The sequence below is a fragment of the Tenrec ecaudatus genome, chromosome 7 (genome assembly GCF_050624435.1).
Source record: "Tenrec ecaudatus isolate mTenEca1 chromosome 7, mTenEca1.hap1, whole genome shotgun sequence".
Lineage (NCBI taxonomy): Eukaryota > Metazoa > Chordata > Mammalia > Afrosoricida > Tenrecidae > Tenrec > Tenrec ecaudatus.
In genome coordinates, this window is record NC_134536.1 from 139,957,922 (window position 1) to 139,976,970 (window position 19,049).

General features: G+C 38.4%; 1 protein-coding gene across 1 annotated transcript in view; it reads left to right on the plus strand.

Annotated features, from left to right (window-relative positions):
- Positions 1 to 19,049, plus strand: part of LOC142452538 (thyrotropin-releasing hormone-degrading ectoenzyme-like) — a 187,329-nt gene that overhangs the window by 80,086 nt on the left and 88,194 nt on the right. Inside the window, exon 5 of the mRNA XM_075553813.1 lies at positions 15,234 to 15,299. Coding sequence (XP_075409928.1) covers positions 15,234 to 15,299 — 66 coding nt within the window. The remainder of the gene's footprint in view (positions 1 to 15,233; positions 15,300 to 19,049) is intronic.

Sequence of the window (19,049 nt, forward strand, 5' to 3'; positions counted from 1 at the left end):
GTGAAGAAATAAACTCTGTAGCCCAGCTGAGTATCCAGTTTGCAAGAGCTCAGAGTAGTGGCGATGTCCATAGGTACTGGTTCTTTCTCTCTCCCCTAATTAATACCCTAAGGGAGCGCAGCCTTACTGAGTAGGCGCTGGGGATGGGGGCAATGGGGGCACGAGGACACAGCGCCTTCCCTGGAATTATTGAATGCCTGCAAGACTGACATGCATGCAATTTTGTATAATGTGGAATAAAATTAATTTTATGAAGACATCTGAAAAGGAATACTCAAGGTATAAAAATTACTACATGATCAATATTTCATAAGCAAAGTGTTGTATATTATTCTTTTTGAAACCTGGAAAAAAAAGAACCCATAAAAGTCATTTCCCGCCCCCCACTATTTCCCTGAACCTGTGTTTAGCTAACACAGTGGTGAATGTGCACGAATTAATTGGAAGCTTTCAAGAATCTTACAGAAACAAGTACATTATCCCCCTGAGCTTCTTAGGCTTCCTAAAGGTTCACTTTCTAATGTTGGGGCAGGAACTTGGCTTCTGAATATAAAGTACAGTGTGTAAACACTACTTCCTTGGTGAACACACGCTTTATGGAATCGTGACAAAGACTGTGGTGGTTAATAAATGCTCCCAGTAGCTCCTCATAGCGGGTGCTGATCACGTGCTGGCCTCCTGAGACAGTTGGCGAGCCTATCGGGGTATAAAACTCTATGAAATAGGGATGTTTACATTTTTGCGTTGGAAAGAAAAGGTTACATTAAATATAGAAGAGTGCATGCTACTCTGGAGACGTTAAAATGCCCAAGTGCGCAATGTAGACATGTGGTCCAGAAGTTAATTAAGCCACAATTAACGGAGTGGTGATAGTATGTAACTTTTAAAATATTGATATTTCTAGTCTCTATTTCCTGTTAGAACAGGGCTCCAACAACCCAGACAGAAAAGGAGCACATTCCTTATGATTAGAAAGGATTTTCTTCATCATTAGATGATGGGAAATTGATCGTTTTTATAGCCTGTCAAGAGACCAAGTCGTCATTACCTGGAGGGAAACACTTAAATCATCTGAAGACGGGGATTCTGCTCTGAAGGGAAGTTTGAGTTGACTGCTGGATATTTTAAGTCCCGCTCCCCAGATGGCCTGGTGAGATGTGCCGCAAAGCTGACAGTTTACAGCCTTGGGGTGGGCCGATTAGATTGGAAATGTATAGGAGGGAAGCTTGTCAAGGAAATTCAAGGAGCAGAAATGATAGGTCCTAAAGGGAATTCTAACCTGGTTCCAAGATTGAATCATAAATGCTTACATTTCATGAGCTTACACAAGTGTGCAGAAATAAGGAGGAGGGCACAAAAGAAAGGGAAAAAATGGTCAAACTTGTGGGAGGAAAAATATATCAGAAGACTCATAAAATTTCTGACTTGTCCGGCTCATCATTTATTGATTTGTGAATAAAATTTTGAAGAATTTTGGTGGTAAAAGAAACTTTTCCCAGACACATCTTCAGTGGATATCCTGGGAGCTGAGTGTGGCATGGCTTTAAAATTCTCGTTGTACGGGAAACAATCTGCATCACAAGGAATAGAAATACTTTCTTGCTTCTCGTGATCGGCTACAGCAGTCTGTCCGGGGCAGGCTGAGGATGTAGGCAGTTCTTACAGTTCTCTTGTCAAAATCGCAACTGGTAGGAGACGACTTATAGAGGGGATGCCTTCCTCGGAGGACCAGGCTACCATTGTATTTAAGCTTGTGTTGCGGTGAATAGACCGAGTCCAGGGCAATATGTGTGGCTGGGGGTAACTGTTCACAATCCAGAGCGCCACAGGCTGAGAATTTTGCATGGATATAGATGCCTTCTTGAAGGCTTATTTATATTTGTTCAAGTCACTGGTTGTTGTTAGCTTCTATTGAGTCCCTTCCTAGTCACAGCAACTCCGGAACAACAGAATGAAAGACTCAGGAGCCCTGCGCCAGCCTCCCCGCTGTTCTGTTTGAGCTCCCTCTTGCAGCCACAGGTCAATCCATCCTTTACAACTGTCCCTCCCCTTTACCAGCATCGTGTCCTTTTCCAGACACTTCTGTCTCCTGACAACAGGTCCAAAGTGTAGCAGATTTCGCTTGCCGCTCTCAATTCTAAAGAGCATCTGGCTGTACTTGATCTAAGAGAGTCTTTTCTTCTGGAATTTCATGATACCGTCAACATTTTTCATCATCATAACCCCAATCCAGCCATTGTTCTTCTGCTTTCTCTATTCATTGTCCACCTTCCACAGGCACACGAGCCGACTGAAACACCGTGGCTTAAGGGAGGTTTGTCTTAGTCCTCTAACTGACATCTTGGCTCTTTCTCATTTTAATGCAAACTTTGAATCAGATTTGCCTCATTTGGTTTATTATTTAATTTCTTGGCTTCCCTTTCTATGAGCTTTGATTTGGTATCCCAGGAAAATAAGATCATTGATAACACTGATCGTCTTTTCGTTTATTGTGATGTGGTTTATTGGTACTACTGTAAGGGTTCTTGTTTCTTTTGCATTCAGTTGCAGTCTGTACTACTGAAGGTCGCAGTGGTTAATATTCATTAGCAAGTGACTCAAGTCCCCATCGCTTCCTGAAGCTAGACTGTGTGCATACCGTGGGTGGTTAATCTGCCTTTCTCTAATCCTGATGCTGAAATTTTCTTCCATCTAGTCCATCTTCTCAGATTATTTGCGCAACATACAGATTGAATAAATCCAGTAAAAGGTTGCGCACCCAACATATGCCACTCCTGTTGAAATCAACCCATACTCCCTTGTTCTTTATGAGTGCTGCCTTTTGGTCCTTGTACTGGTTCTGCATGAGCACCAATAAATGTTTTCAGGCTCCTTCTTCACAATGTCATCTGTAGTTTTCTATGATCCACCTAGCCATCTTTGCTACATGTAAACATCTTTCTGGTCTTCTGTTTCCAGCCCAAGATCTATATAATATCAGCAACAATAGGCCTGGTTCCCCATCGTCTTCTGAAGCTGGCTTGAATTTCTGGTAGCCCCTGTCAATGTAAACCTCTATTTTCAAATGATCTTTGGCAACCATTTTCTTGAAAGTGATATTAATTATATTTTTTGTTAATTTCTACATTCTACATTCGATTTTACATTCTTTAGAATTGTTTACTCTTATGGCAGATACATATTTCTTCCTGTACTTTGGCTAGTTAGCTCACTACCAGATTCTTGGCACAGACTGGAACCGTATATACTCAAGTATAAGCTGACCTGAATATCCAGCAAGGTACCTAATTTTACCACAAAAACGGCATTAAAAATGTGCTGAGAAGCTCGGCTTCTACACGAGTATATGCAGTAAGGACTTCCAGAGTTAGGTGATTTGCAAACATATTTTGATCGGTGTCTTTTCAGCTCCCAGGAGCCTGGGTTTCACCCGTGTCTTCAGTGCTTCTGCCTTCAGTACAATCAGTTCTTGGTCATACTCTACCTCTAAATGATTGAAACCAAACCATTATTTCTCTTATGTTGAGTCTGTGTACCTTCTATCTTCTTTTTATGCTTCCTGTATCATTTGATATTCTGCCCAGAAAAAATAAATCCATGTTATTAAGTTAATTGCAACAGGGGCACCCTCTATTGAGTTTCCCAGGCTATGAATTTTTACAGGAGCAGGTAACCTCATCTGTCTCCTGGGGAATGGCTGCTGGGTTTGAACTGCCAACCTTGTACTCTGAAAGCCAATGATTGCAAATCAAGCCTTGAATTTATCTCACTTAGAAGATAATCTATTCTACGTATACAATCAAATCTCTATATAGGCTCACTCCCATTGAGTTGGTTCAGACTCACAGCAACTGTGTAGGACAGGGTGGAACTGCTCATGTGGCTTCTGAAGCTGTAACACTTTATTGGAGCAGAAAGCCTCATTTTGACCCTGAGCAGTAATTAGTGGTTTTGAACTGTTAACTATGCAGTTAACAGCCAAGCACAAAACCTCTATGCCACCAGGGTTCCATATATAACAGTAGATATTACATATTCAACTATAGGATATTAGTGGATATTTTACTTTCAAAACTATCTTTTTATCAGTGACTTTTAATGGGCAAAATATTTATAGAGGCACATATTTACATTTATTGGAGTTAGTTTACACAGACTAATTCAAGCAGATGAACCATCAAGCATTTGTAACAAAGTTAAAAAGACAAACAGGATAGTTCCTGGCAACTGACAACCTTCAATGATTTGAAGGGTGTTGATATTATTTTGGTGAAACCCAAGGCCTTGGATTAAAAAAAGGAAAATAACTCCTTTCTTCCCAGTCGTACCTATCTCTGTACAGTAGAACCCCGGACCTCGACGCTAATCAGTTATAGGAGGAGCATCAAGATGCGATACAGTTGAGCTCTGATTCAGTTTTTCCCACAAGAGACAACTGAGCATGGATTAATCTGTTCTTGACCACCAAGTGTTTACCTTAACCTTACCTTTTTTTATCAAACATTACACAGAAATTTCAAAGTGAATGCGTTCAGAGTTAAATTATATAATTTAAACAAGAAACACAACATTTAAAAGTTTCTAACAACTACAGTCTGACCCACACCTTGAGATTGATGAGGATCTGGATCTGTAGACACGGATGTGGAGAGAGAGTCACTGTTTGGGCAAATCAACTGGGAGCTGCTTTTGAGGTGTTTTCCCTTCTTTGCCTTTGTTTTTACTAGGACCTGGCTGGCTTTCTTAAAAAAAGAAAAACATATTCTGTTTAATATGGTCTGTGGTTGGCATTTCCTTATCTGTTTTCTAAAAGGGTTTACTAAATTGTCATCAACAATATCAATAACAAGGTTAACCAGTTCCTTATCATGATAATTCTTTTCAAAATACTCTTTTTTTGAACCCATGTTTTTTTTATTATCTAAAAACAGTACAGAAAGCCACGAAAACTAAGAAAAGAATAGCAAAAACGCTTGGAACGCAGCCGCAAAAGGTTTAAACAAGGCCTAGACTGACAATGCCAGCTAACGCACGTGACCGAACCACGAACTGCTTCCTTTACAAAAATCACGTGCGTCGGGTCAGGTTCTGATGTTTTGTTTGAGCTCTGATGCAAAATGCTCTCTACATTTCGCATCAAAATCCAATTATGTCGCTCACTGATGCAGTCGAGTACCGGGTTCTACTGTAGATAGATTTTAACCTTTTCCCCGGTGAAGCATGTTGATGGCAGCAGTTTCTGTTTTGGGTGCTATTTGTAAAGCATCAGGTAGGCGATTACTGTTATTGTCCGTGTTAGGCGCCATGGAATAGAGTCTATTGTACTTACCCCCAGCCTGGACGTCGCCCAGCCACCATTCGGAGGTTGGAGCCCATGGTTGCAGGCAGTCTGCATCCTGGTTGGCAAGGGTCTTTCCGTCTGTTTGGTTTTGCCTTTCTACCATGCATACGGTGACCTCTTCCAGGACTTAGCTCTTGATAGCAAGATCAAAGTCCATTAGAAATGTCTTGCCAACCTCACTTCTTTGGAACATTTTCAATGCACTTCTTCTAAGCGATCCCTCCTCCTTTTTCTGGTACTGCGGGCTACCTTCCACAGCCTCTCTCAAGTGCCCCCGTGCTTTGGCTTTCCTTACTCAGCGCCGAACTTCCCCTGCCTATGAGGCCACTGGAAATACCAGGACTGGAGTCAGGTGCCCTTGATTTTCAAAGTGATGTTCTTACTCATCCCCATTTGAAGAGGTTTCTGCCGCAAGTTTGTCCTGTGCAGTATGTCTCTTCACTTCTTGACAGCAGTTCCATGAACATTGATCTAAGGAAGATGAAATCCTTGACCACTTCCATCTTTTCTTCATTTATCATGGTTTTATCTACTTGAAAGATCCAGGATTCAGTGTCCCGTGCACCTCAGGCCTTGGCCAGGGTCCCGAGATGCATTCAGAACCCTGGTCAATGTGGTCCATCCAGTGCATACTGGCAAAGGCACTTCCCCCCTCCCCCCCCACCCTGCCGACTGTCCCCCAAAGCATTTCCACTCATTCTTTCCCACACCGGGAAGTCAGGCCTCTCGCTTTCCCTACCGACAGGTATGGCTTGTGTTCCCGGGTTATGTTTGCTCCCTTTCCCTTGCGTTGTTTGTTCCCTTACGTTGTTTTCCCATGTGTATGTCTGCTCTCTCTGATAGGGCTGTCTACCCGGCCCTGGGGGGGAGGGGGACCTCATCAAAGATGAACATGTCAGCCTCTTATTAGACACCTCTACCCTTTTGACCCGTTGATCCCAGCTGAGGTGAGGCACCCTCAAGCCTGGTGACCTTAGGAAATCTAGAACAGAGGGTGTATGGTTCGTTGGCACCGGTCAGCCTCTCTACCAGACTGTATGGCCCTCAGCCAATAGATGAGAGTCCCACAAGTGTGAACTTTGATGCTTTTTCCTCCAGCCGCGGTCTCATAAAGGGCTCGTCCATGCGTGCAGACTAATTTCACTCAGCAGACTGACTTCCAGCTCCTTCCACATCTGAAGGTGTGTCATGGATTCACAGCTGTTTTTTTGGGATGTGTATGGTTCCATTGTTTGTATATACCCGTGTTTCTTTATCCAATCATCTACTGGTAGGAATTTAGCTGTTTCCAGATTCTTGCTATAGTGAACTATGCTGCCATGGAAACGGGGGCCCAAACGTCTGTTGTAATCTGCTTCTTGTTTGCGTTGGGTATATGCCCAGTAATGGTATTGCTGGATCATATCATTTTTCACTTGTTTGGTTTTTTCACAATTGGTTTTTATTCATTATGGTTTATCATATCACATAATTATGATGCAGAAGTAATAGCAGGTATGAATATGGTAAGTTACTTCAAAGAAACAATTCAGACACTTTTATGATGAGTTACATTGTCTACACCTTACCACAATGACATATTACTAGAATGTATTTGCTATTGCTATGTGTTGTCTGTTAATCATCTGTGTTAGGTGTCATCATATCACCTTGACAGTGGCTGTACTTATCTACAAGCCCACCAGCAGTGGATCAGAGTTCCAATCTCACCACACCCTCTCCAGCATTTGTTGTTCTCAGTCTTTTTGTTCTTTTTTTTTTAATTGGTCAGTAGTTTTGGGTGTTAGGTGGTATCTTATGATTGTTTTGGCTTTGTTTTATTTGTTTGTTTGTTTTTACTTACTTTATTGGGGGATCTGATGGCTAGTGACCCGAGAGCATTCCTCAGGTGTTTATTAGCCTTTTGAATGTCATCCTTGGTTCTTGCTCACCTTCTCAGGGGATCATTAGTTGTTGTTTTTTTATTGTTGTAGATTTTTACATACTGTAGATTTTAGTAATTAGTCATTTGTTTGTTGCGTCATTACTAAATATCTTTTCCCAGTATGTGGGCTTTCTCTTTACTCTTTTAAGGAAGTTTTTTTTTTTACATTTTATTAGGGGCTCATAGAACTCTTATCACAATCCATACATATACATACATCAATTGTTTAAAGCACATCCATACATTCCCTGCCCCAATCATTCTCAAAGCATTTGCTCTCCACTTAAGCCCTTTGCATCAGGTCCTCTTTTTTTTCCCCCTCCCTCCCCGCTCTCCCCTCCCTCATGAGCCCTTGATAATTTATAGATTGTTATTTTGTCATATCTTGCCCTATCTGGAGTCTCCCTTCCCCCTTCTCTTAAGGAAGTCTTTTGATGTACATAAGTGTTTAATTGTTAATAGGTCCCACTCATCTATTTTGTCTTCCATGGATTGTGATTGGTTTGTTATCTCTGATAGCCCATATATTCCCTGCCCTAGGGCACTTTACAATTGCCCCCAATTGTCTCCTGAATGACCCTGATAGCTTTGGGATTTACATTCAGGTCTTTTATCAACCTTGAGCTTATCCTTGTGCATGTGGTGAGATATGGGCCTTGTTTCATTCTCTGCAGGTGCATAGCCAATGTTTCAGCACTGTTTATTCAAGAGGGTATCAGCTTCCCAATTAAAGCCTTTTGGACCATTGTCAAAAATCAGTTGCCTGTATGCAAATGTTTTTACTTCTGTGTTTTCTGTCCTGATCTTTGGTGGGTGTTTCTGTCATTATACCAGTACCAGACTGCTTTGACAGCTGGTACTGGTTTTGAGGTCAGGGAATTCAAGACCACCTAATTTCTTTTTTTTTTTTTTTGGACTTCTTAGCTTATCCTGGGCTGTTTTCCTCTCCAAATGAAGTTGGTAATAATTTTTTTCCATTTCTTTGAAGAATGATGCTGGGATTTGGATCGGGATTGCACTGAATCTGTAGATTGCTTTAGGTAATACTGATATTTTCACAATATTGAGTCTTCCAATCCATGAATATGGGTATCCTTCCATTTTTGTAGATCCCCTTTAGTCCTTTGGAGTAATCTGTAGTTTTCTTCATACAGATCTTTTATTTTTTTATTAGATTTATTGCTAGGTAACCAGCTTCTGTGCGGCTACTGTGAATGATATTGTTGCCCTGAAATCTTTCTTGGTGTTGCCCCCACTGGAATATAGGAATCCCATTGATTTCTGCTTGTTAATCTTGTATCCTGCTATACCACTAAACTGCTCTGTTGTTTTCAATATCCTATTGTGGACTCTTGTGATTCTCAATATATAAAATCACATTATCTATAAATAGCGACAGTTTCACTTCTAGTTTAGCCACGTGCACTCCCTTATTTCTCGCTGTTGTCTTAGGGTATTAATAGGCTAGGATGTCTAGCACAGTGTTGAATAAAAGTGGCGATAAAGGACATCCTTGTCAGGTTCCCATATTCAGAGGAAATATTTTCAGCTTTTCTCTATTGAGTGTAGTATTGGCTATAGGATTTTTGTATATGGCTTTTACTATATTGAGACTTTTCCCTTCTGTCTTCTTGAAAGTTTTTATTAGGAATGGGTGTTGGATATTATATTATCAAATGCTTTTTCTGAATCAGCTGATTTAATCACATGCTTCTTATCCTTTTTCTTGTTAACATGGTGCTTTACATGCATTATTTTTCAAATATTGAACCATCCCATCATCCCTGGTATGAATCCCACTTGGTCATGATGTAAAAATCCTCTTTTTACAATATACATGTCATTGCCTTTGAATTTGACATCTTAACGTGGTAAATTGTAGGATTGATTCAGAATGGTCAATGCTAAACCATTTCTGGTGACTAATGGCTAGGATATCCATCCTTTTGCTTTCCATTTGATTTCTGAGAACTCACAATTTTCCTAGATTCAAACAACATCACACATCTCATATTAGGGTTATTAATACATATTTGCAGCTTCTGCTCCTCATTGTGAGTCACGCTTCAGCAGCTACTAGTCTTGCAGGCTGCACTCCATCTCCATTATTATGCTCAGCTGTACTTTTGAGAAGGCAGCTCTTCAAGGCATATTTTGAGTGACTTCTAACTTGAGTGGCTCATCATCTTGTGCTATATCTGTGAATATCCCCCTACTAATCATAAGGTTTTCAGTGTATCTCACAATGCTCTGCTACTATTTATAAGGTATTCCACAGTGAATCCCTTAGAAGTTGAGAGCTGATTTCTTTTTTATAGCCTATTCCTAGTCTGGAAACTGTTGAAAACTTCTCACCTCAGGTGATTCTACTGGTATTTGACCCATCTTCTAGCAGTACAGCAACCTGCAATCTACTACAGTACAAGAAACTGACAGCTAGCAGTATTGACAAAGTGATTACTTAATTTTAAACCTAATGCTTGAATGAATGGTCTCTAAAAGAGGTAGACAAGCCTACAGTGATATCGCAGGTGTACCCTAATTTGAAGCCCTGTATGTGGGTGGTTCTTTTCATGTATTTTATCAATTTATCATTTTATCTACTAAAATAATATAATATGCCTCCCATTTCTTATCAAAGTGTAAAACATACGGTAAAGTAACGTAATATCAGGACTCGCATGGCTCTGTACCTCCCTGCTTCACAATCTTTCTCAAATGATGTGTGTTAAATCGCTGAATGTAACCATTCGTTGCTGGGGTAGAAAAATGTTCAGTATAAGATACATTTTGAGGAAACTAGGAGGTTTTCTATGAATTTATTTGCTGTTTCCAAAATCTACAGTAAGAATGTTGTCTTCAATTCTAGCCCTGTTAACCATTTGTACATTCTTTGTTACCTCTGTGTGAGCCGAAGGCCTATTCAGTACGAAATGACTCTTTAACAGAGGGAAGGAAAGGCCAGGGGGGGATAAAAGATATGTAAACTAATTTTCTTATATATTACCTGTGACCTGAGCAGCAGTTTATATATATATATATATATATATATATATATATATTTCATTTCAAAATAACTGAAATAATTTGTTGTTTTATGAAATTATTGTAAACAATGATCTTGTGCTTTCTGAGAGCAGAAAGCTTTACAAGTAACGCATGAATTAATATCCACTTATCTAGTCTCTGCTTTTTTGTGTGAAAGTTATGGTGAATAATTTTTTTGCTATTTACTAGATGACTCCACATAGGTAATGTTAGCTGTCAATAGCCGGGTCTTTAGTGTTTTCCTATGTAGATATTTAGACTAGATCAGACTTCCTGGGTCCCTAGCTCTATCACTTACTAGCTTTGAAAACTTGGATAGCTATACAGGCATGTATATATATAATTACATTTATATGCAATGACAGGGTACTAGAGCTCTACACGTATATTTATTTATAAAGTATTACAGTAGCAGATGAACATTGGGCCTCCACTCAAGTACTCCCTCACCCCAAGAACAATGTTTTACTAACACGGCACTCTGTGATGTTCACCTGCTCTGACATGATTGCTGAAGACAAAATGGGTGCATAAGCAAATGTGGTGAAGAAAGCTGATGGTGCTTGACTATCAACAGATATAATGTTATTGGATTGGGGAAAGGAACGCGAGCTCACCTTGGGCGCACGGAAGAATTACAGCCAGTTGAGATGCAAATGCGGCAAACGGAGTTTTATTTTTCTAGCTCGAGCTAGGGCTTTCTTCCCTACACTGCCCAGCGCAGCGGGACCCAGCGTCCAAAAGGGAATCAGCCCCGAGTTCTTTGTTCCCTGGGCTTTTATGGGGCTAGGGACCGGGGGCAGTCCAGTGTTGCTGTTCTTTAAACTTATTGGAGAAAACTTCTGGCATCAGCGTTGTCCAGTGGTGGTTGGTGAGTAGTTCTGCACGTATTTTCTTGACTGGTCAATTGGGGGTGGTGGTCGCTGCTCCCTGCTGGTCCGTCTGGGACAGGTGATGCCGTCTCTGATAGAATTACCTCAGTGTCCAGGAATCTGAAATTAGAGCTTAAGCCTGCCCCAGACTTTGGTTTTATACGGCCTGTCATGGTGCTAGTGCCGGCAGTTGTAAACCAGGACCCCACAGTGTCAGGGGTCTTAAAGGCTTGAAGAAAAACAAGTGGCCATCTGGCTGAGAAACAACAAAGCCCACATGGAAGAAGCACATCAGCCTTCGTGATTGCGATGTGTTGATGGGATTAGGTATCAGGCATCAAAGACCTCAAATAAAACAAACAAATTAAAGCATATCAATGGGAATGAGGGGGAGGGCAGAGTGGAGACTCAAAATCCTTCAATAGTAAATTGGACAACACGTGTCAGAATGGTCACAAGGAAGAGAAGATCCAGTCAGGGTACAATATAGCACCGATTAAACCCACAACCTTCCTCTGGTTCTTTACTTCTTCCTCCTCCCCCACTATCATGACCCAATTCTATCTTAAAAATCTGGGTAGACCAGAATTTGCATACTGGTACAGTATACACATTGAATCCAGAACAGATAACCCCCTCAGGACCAATAAGGGGTGAAAGCGATACTAGGAGGGTAAAGTTGGGGGGTGAGTAAGGGAAATACCATCACAATGACAGACATCTGGTCCCCAATCCCAGGGGGATGGATAGCAGAAAAGTGGGTGAAATGAGACAGCAGAAATTTAGACATGAAAAAAAGAGAGACAATAATTTACAAACTATCAAAGGGGCATAGGGGAGCAAAAGTGGGGGATGGAGGAGGAAAAAAATGAGGAACTGATAGGCTCAAGTAGAAAGAAAATGTTTTGAAAAAGATGATGACAAGATATGTACAGATGTGTTTGACACAATGGACATTTGTATAGGTTATGATAAGAGCTGTATGAGCCCTCAATACAATAAAATTAAAATGAAAATATATATCTTATTTATTGGGTCCTTATAAATTAAAATGTATAAAACTTTTTGATAACTATTTAACACTGTATGTGTTCTGTCAGCATTATCATCATAGTTATCTTCATCATTACCACATCACAAACATCTTTCTAGTCTGCCTAGTGTTGGGAAGATAATGAATCCTGTCTAGCCTTAATGAAGCAAGATCATAATTTTAAATGACAGGTTGTCCTTATTCACATGAACTCATTCATGAAACAAATACTTAACTGAAAATTTGCTGGCCAAGTTTCTATGCCCAAGGGATAGTGCGAGCAACAAGATAGATACATTTCTGCTACCGTGGAGCACATGTTCTGTGACGAGACAACAGAAAACAAATACATAAAATAATAAATGGGTAATATAAACAATAAAATATGTGACACAATAAAATTGGGATATTTTAATTTTAAAGAATTCTGTTTTGATGAAATATATGCAATAACATGTATAATAAAACATTTCATTTTCCCTGTGTTATCAAATGACATTAATTACATTTAATTATTGTATAAAATGATCATTATCTATGTCCAATTGTTTTCATTCCCCTTAGCAAAATCTCTGTATCCCTCAAGAAATACCCATTTGCATTCCCCTTCAACACAATGAAAGTTGGTTTCCAAACATTTGCTTATTCTTGATATTTTTTTAAATGACCTTGTTCTTTTTTTTTTAAATTTTAACAATTTATTGGGGCTCATACAATTCTTTTCACAGTTCGTTCATACATATACATACATCAATTGTATAAAGCACATCTGTACAGTCTTTGCCCTGATCATTTTTTCTCTTTTCTTATTTTAAATTTTATTAGGGACTCATACAATTCTTACCAGAATCCATACATATACATACATCAATTGTATAAAGCACATCCATACATTCCCTGCCCCAATCATTCTCAAGGCATTTGCTCTCCACTTAAGCCCCTTGCATCAGGTCCTCTTTTTTTCCCCCCCTCCCTCGCCATTCCCCCCTCCCTCATATGCCCTTGGTAATTTACACATCGTTATTTTGTCATATCTTGCCCTATCCGGAGTCTCCCTTCCCCCCTTCTCTGCTGTCCCTCTCCCAAGGAAGAGGTCACATGTGGATCCTTATAATCAGTTCCCCCTTTCCAACTCACTCACCCTCCACTCTCCCAGCATCACCCCTCACACCCTTGGTCCTGAAGGTATCATCCACCCTGGATTCCCTGTACCTCCAACCCTCATATGCACCAGTGTACAGCCTCTGCCCTATCCAGCCCTGCAAGGTAGAATTCGGATCATGGTAGTTGGGGGGAGGAAGCATCCAGGATCTGGGGGAAAGCTGTGTTCTTCATCGATACTACCTCACACCCTAATTAACCCATCTCCTTGATATTTTATATAACTTGTTTATACATATTCTTTTTATTCATGTAATCCATATAGCAAGTCTTTTCATGTTTCATACATATCATAGCACACATCAGGACTTTTTCTTTATGAGTTACAACTCAATGAATGTCTGTATCACATGGTATTTGTCTATTTCTCTGTTGATGGACATATCCGTTTTCCTTGTTTCTATCTTTTGGTTATTGTGGATAACACTGCAATGGACATTGGTGGACAAGTATTTCTTTGATTTACAAAGATTGTTAGCTCAAAGCAATTTGAATGCTGTAGCTAATTTAGTATTTTCCCTTTCTACTTTTGTTTCTGTTGTTGGTTTCTGTTCATCTGGCTTTAGCCATCCACCATTACTTGGAACATCACGTTGACTACGTGCCTACCTTTTTGTCCAGATTTTGTTCTGTTATAGTAATGATACTTAATGTGAGTAGGCAGAAGCCCGTAGTATTTTCCCTGACTTGCTAAGTATTCATATTAACCACATTAGTTATACTTACATTGTTTTATCTGTATTTGAGTAAACATTGCTTCTCAAAGATCTAGCACAAAACTTATGTAGTGAGGTGATATAATATTAATAACTAACACCCATATACGTTGTTTATACGTGTCATGCAGTGGATTCTTACTCATAGCGACTCTGAGAACAACGCAGACTTGTCCCATTGGGTTTCTTAGGCTGCTTGAATGTTAACAGAAAAATCAGCAGTGTGAACTCACCAGCTGCTTAATGCAGCAAAGAGGCATCAATCTACTTCCGTGAAATTCTTAACATTGGAAACCCTGTGCGGCAGCTCTGCCCCAGCCTGCAGAGTTGCTCTGAATTGGTTTGAATTGACAGCCATGGGCAATACTGATGTGAGCAGAGCGCAGGGCTGTGCTCTATGGAGCAGCCAGTAGGTTTGAACTACTGACCTTTTGATCACTAGCTGAACTCTTAACCATGGAGTTATCGGGGTTCCTAACACATGGTGCTTAGTATTTTTAAGATTCTGTTCAAACAATTTGCATTTGTTAATTAATTTAATCTTGGGAGCAGCCATATGAAATATGCACTCAAGGAATGTGAGATGAGAGGAGCACTGAGATCGTTGTCCCAGGGATACCTGGACAGTAATTGGCAGACACACTGTTTGAGGCCAGCAGTCTGGTGCAGAGTTTGAACTGTTAGCCAGTATTCCAAAGTCTCCAGTCCCACAACAATTCTATTCCGCATGGAGCCAGGGGTGCATTCAGTAGCTATGTCACTCTACATTTATACTTTATTATGCTTATTAATGTCATATCTTCCTTATTAGTTTATAAACTTATAGTGGAACTAATTTTTATTTACTTTGTAGATGGCTCAGTATGATTTTTATTTCACCCAAATTATAGCTTATTATTGTTCTGAGATATTCTTTCCAAGAATTTTCTATTCTGCAACGATCAGTATTGCATCCATAAAACTTTCAGATCTACAAAACAAATAAAGTTCTTCCAAGTGGTATACGTGTTTTTGCTTTTGTTTAAGGCATATTTTAAAATAAATTACAAGAATACACTGTGTTTTATTGGTGTCAGAAAATTTTGGAATCATATCACTAGGTTCAAATTCTTTTATTTTTTAAATATGTTTTCTACAGGGTGCTGCTTTAATTCGAATGCTGGCTAATTTTATGGGCCATTCAGTGTTTCAAAGGGGTTTGCAAGTAAGTAAATTGCTTTGTTTTCTCTTAAAATTTTTCTTATTTTATGCTATGCAGATGTTTTACAGTTTAAGAAATTACTGATATAAGATTACTAAATGGTATGGAAAAGTTTAAGATGTATAAGGTTAGCATCATCTTTCAATATGAGAAATGAAACTTATAAATACCATGTTCTCAATAGCACCAGAATAAGCTTGAAGTATTGTGTGATTGAGAATATGTTTAATTTTCATTTTAAATTAAAATTGTAAGAGCCCAAATAATTGATATAAAATATTTAGAATGCCTACTTCTCTCTTTTTTCTCCACTGATAAGTTTATGTAAGGTAAGAAGTGATAATAACCTTAGGAAAATTATATTGTGAAGAAAAATCTTAATAGTATTTTCAGCTACGTGTATTTTGTGTTTCTGTTGCTCCGCTGTTGATATATATATATATATATATATATATATATAGATAGATAGATAGATAGATAGATAGATAGATAGAGATTGTTATTTATCTGATGATCATTTAAATTTTTCTTTTTAATTAGAAAATACAGTGCTGTACAAATTAAAGGAAAATAAACAATTTTATCAAAATGTATTTGCAGTAGGAAGTATGAGATTTAGGAGTAAATTTCTTAGAAAAAGAGGCTTCTTAATGGCTTTTAAAGTAAATACAAATACAGAAAAATAAAACTTTTACTCCATTGAAATCTGCTAGAGCAAGTCATGTTCCTAGCAGCTGTGATTGATGAATTATTTATGATGCATTCTGCTACTTAGAAGTGTCCTTTAAAGTAAATTGATGTTCACCTGAAATACAATTATGCTAAGACAGAGAGAGCTATCAATCTTATCTGTTCTTAGTAAGCTTTCATTTTAAAATTTTAATAAACTACATCTGAGATCAGGTCATATTTTAGTAGTATAATTCTATGTTTACCCCCCACAATTTTTAAAGGTAAAATACAAAGCAAGAGTTAACTATGTTTTGACAAGGCTAGTTATACGTAGCACAACAAAGCAAAACTATAAATTTCCTGAAGAATAATTTCCCTTAGAAAATATTTTCACAGATTTGTTCCAGCAGTGGTTGGAAGTTACTTTACTCAGCTCCTTCCATTAGGGAAACCTTCAGAATAGCTGAATCCATGGAACCTATTTTGTTGGGGAGAAAGGGTCTGTTCTGATCACATAGTTGGATTTCTCCCTCCTCTCGAGGAGCGCCCTCCAAGAATATCAGAGGAATGTCCTTCTCTACCGCCATTTCTTTGTTTTCCCCATTGATGTTGTAGCATGACAGTTCTTGAAAAAATCTAAACTTGTATAAGAGCAATACAAATTGAATTTGATTTCTTGGTAGCTAGTTGATGTGAAATCATTTTCTGAGTACAGTTTTTGTTCTTTTTCTCATCTGTCTGTATAGATTTGCTCAGCAGATTGAATAATCATAGTTATTTTATTTGGAAAAGATTATTATTTTGCAACCTTTTTTGCTTTATTTTGTCATATTTTCCTTAGTATGCAAAATGTGTACATTTTAAATATATCCTTTTATATTGAAGTATATTTAATAGACTTCAGATCAAGTATATCTGAAAAAACTATTCATCTGATTCTCATTACATTAAACTTGGATATAAAACTTGTTTTAATGTGTTACTTATCCTCTGAAACTTGATTTGGCTTTAATTTTCAAGTAAGGGGCTCTATGTTTGTCCACATTGCATTTTATTTGCATTGTGACATCTCATTGGTCAGATAGATCTGTATCCTTTAGTACTTCACTTTCAGCTTTATTTATACTCATCACTCAAACTGATTTAGTGTATCACCAGCAGTTTGGATTAGTGTACAGTAGATCTCTATGTCGGGGTGATAAATTATCATCTCCTGAGCATGAAGATGTATGGGATACATTTTGAAGATGACCTCCTGAACAGACACTTCATGTCATGATGCTGACGGGTCAGAGTTGATATTAATATGCTTCCTTTCCAAAGGGGCTCAGGGGAGTATTGGTTTGCATGTTGTTGAGACAGCTAAGCCTGGCTGTCAGGGTTTACCTCGGCTGGACAAACGATGAATTCTTTTCATAATAACTATGACTATTTTCTGTTGACAAATAGAATTTTTTCATTTGCAAATAGACACTAGATTATGTTAACAGTTATAGGCAATATAAAATTTAAAATTGTATGTTTTTTCCTTTTTTTTTTTTCGTTCCACCTCCCCACTCTTCTGGTCTCACTCGAGCATGCTCAAGCTTGTTCTGCCATCTGTCTGCCTACCGGTCCATCTGTCTATCTCTTCTATTTATTCTCTGTTGTTTTATTTTTTGTATTTGCAGCTTTGTCTTCATGGTCCACACATGAAAAACATTACAATGATATTTTCTGTTAATTTTCTATATACCTAAATTTTTCTTTTCTGGAAGTTTCGTGTAATATTTGACAGTAAAATTTTGAGAGAAGAAACATTGAATCCTTTTGTTGTTGAGTTAATATACCACTTATAAACAACATACATATATTTAAAGTAGGTTGCTTATATTTTTCCAAATGTGCACTCTCTATATTGTTCTTAAGATTGCATTTCCCAAAATAATAGCAAACATATTTCAGAAAGCATGACACAGTGAAATGAATACAGAGCAAAAATGATAGTCTTATTTATTTAAAAAATATTGGTGGGATTTCTGCAAAACACTAAATCTCCCTTATCCTCTGGTTCCAAAGTTTACAATTCAAAAGTTGAACTAGATAATCTCTAAGAGCCTTTCCATGTTTCATCATCTCTGAATCCAAATTTTATTTAATTTGATTTGCTAGTTAGACAACTTGACTTTCATGTGAAACTAGTGTTCATAATTTGATGTGGAGAAATGTGAATAGATGGGCAAAAATATGCCACTGCTCTTCTTGAAGCTTGATTTAGATTCTGAATATTAACTCCATTTGACTTCTAGGGCATATAATACCTTAATTTTAGTCCATCAGACCAGCATTTATTGTTATGGAGAGTTTTGATAGTGACTTATTTCTTTTTGTCAATATTTGACATATATATTTGTTTGATTTTAGTTACCTAAAATCATTTCATGATTTGCTATGGATAATTTACATTTTCATAGTTAAGACTTTATCTGTCTTAAATTATGTTTTCGAAAAACTAAACAGTGCTTGGTGAATTTTACTGGATATTCTATCTCAATGATATTCCTTTTTAACCTGACAGGACACCTTCTTAAGTACCCATCTTTGAAGGTTTGCTTCAGGAAACCATAGCTGGTATATAATGCAGTAGCAAAGCATTGCAATATCATTCTAATATTTCAAGCACCAAGGGATTTAGCATAGAGAATATGGGTTTTATAAAACAGTTGGGAGGGACAAAAGAGTAAAAATGGGGAAGACTTCATAAAATCAAAACATTCAGGAAACACTATAAAATAACACTCATTTGCTTAGTTGCCAGCCGTACACCTGGAAGCCACCAGCAGTACCTTCTTCTGCACTTGACTAAGGGAAGTGTTTCTTTCTTAGTGCCTTCCCGATAGCTTGTGCCTGCTTCTCACCTGACAGACATTTGCCTTGGAGCCAATTAGCAAGGGATTCTGAGAAATGTGGCACCCAGGCCTCCAGCCTGCACAGTGCTCAACAGGGTATAGAAGGTAGCAAGGGGACAGGTGAGCTGACGACAGACAATTGAACAAACGTAATCGATCCATTTTGTTGTTGTTTTACTTTAGTGATTTTATT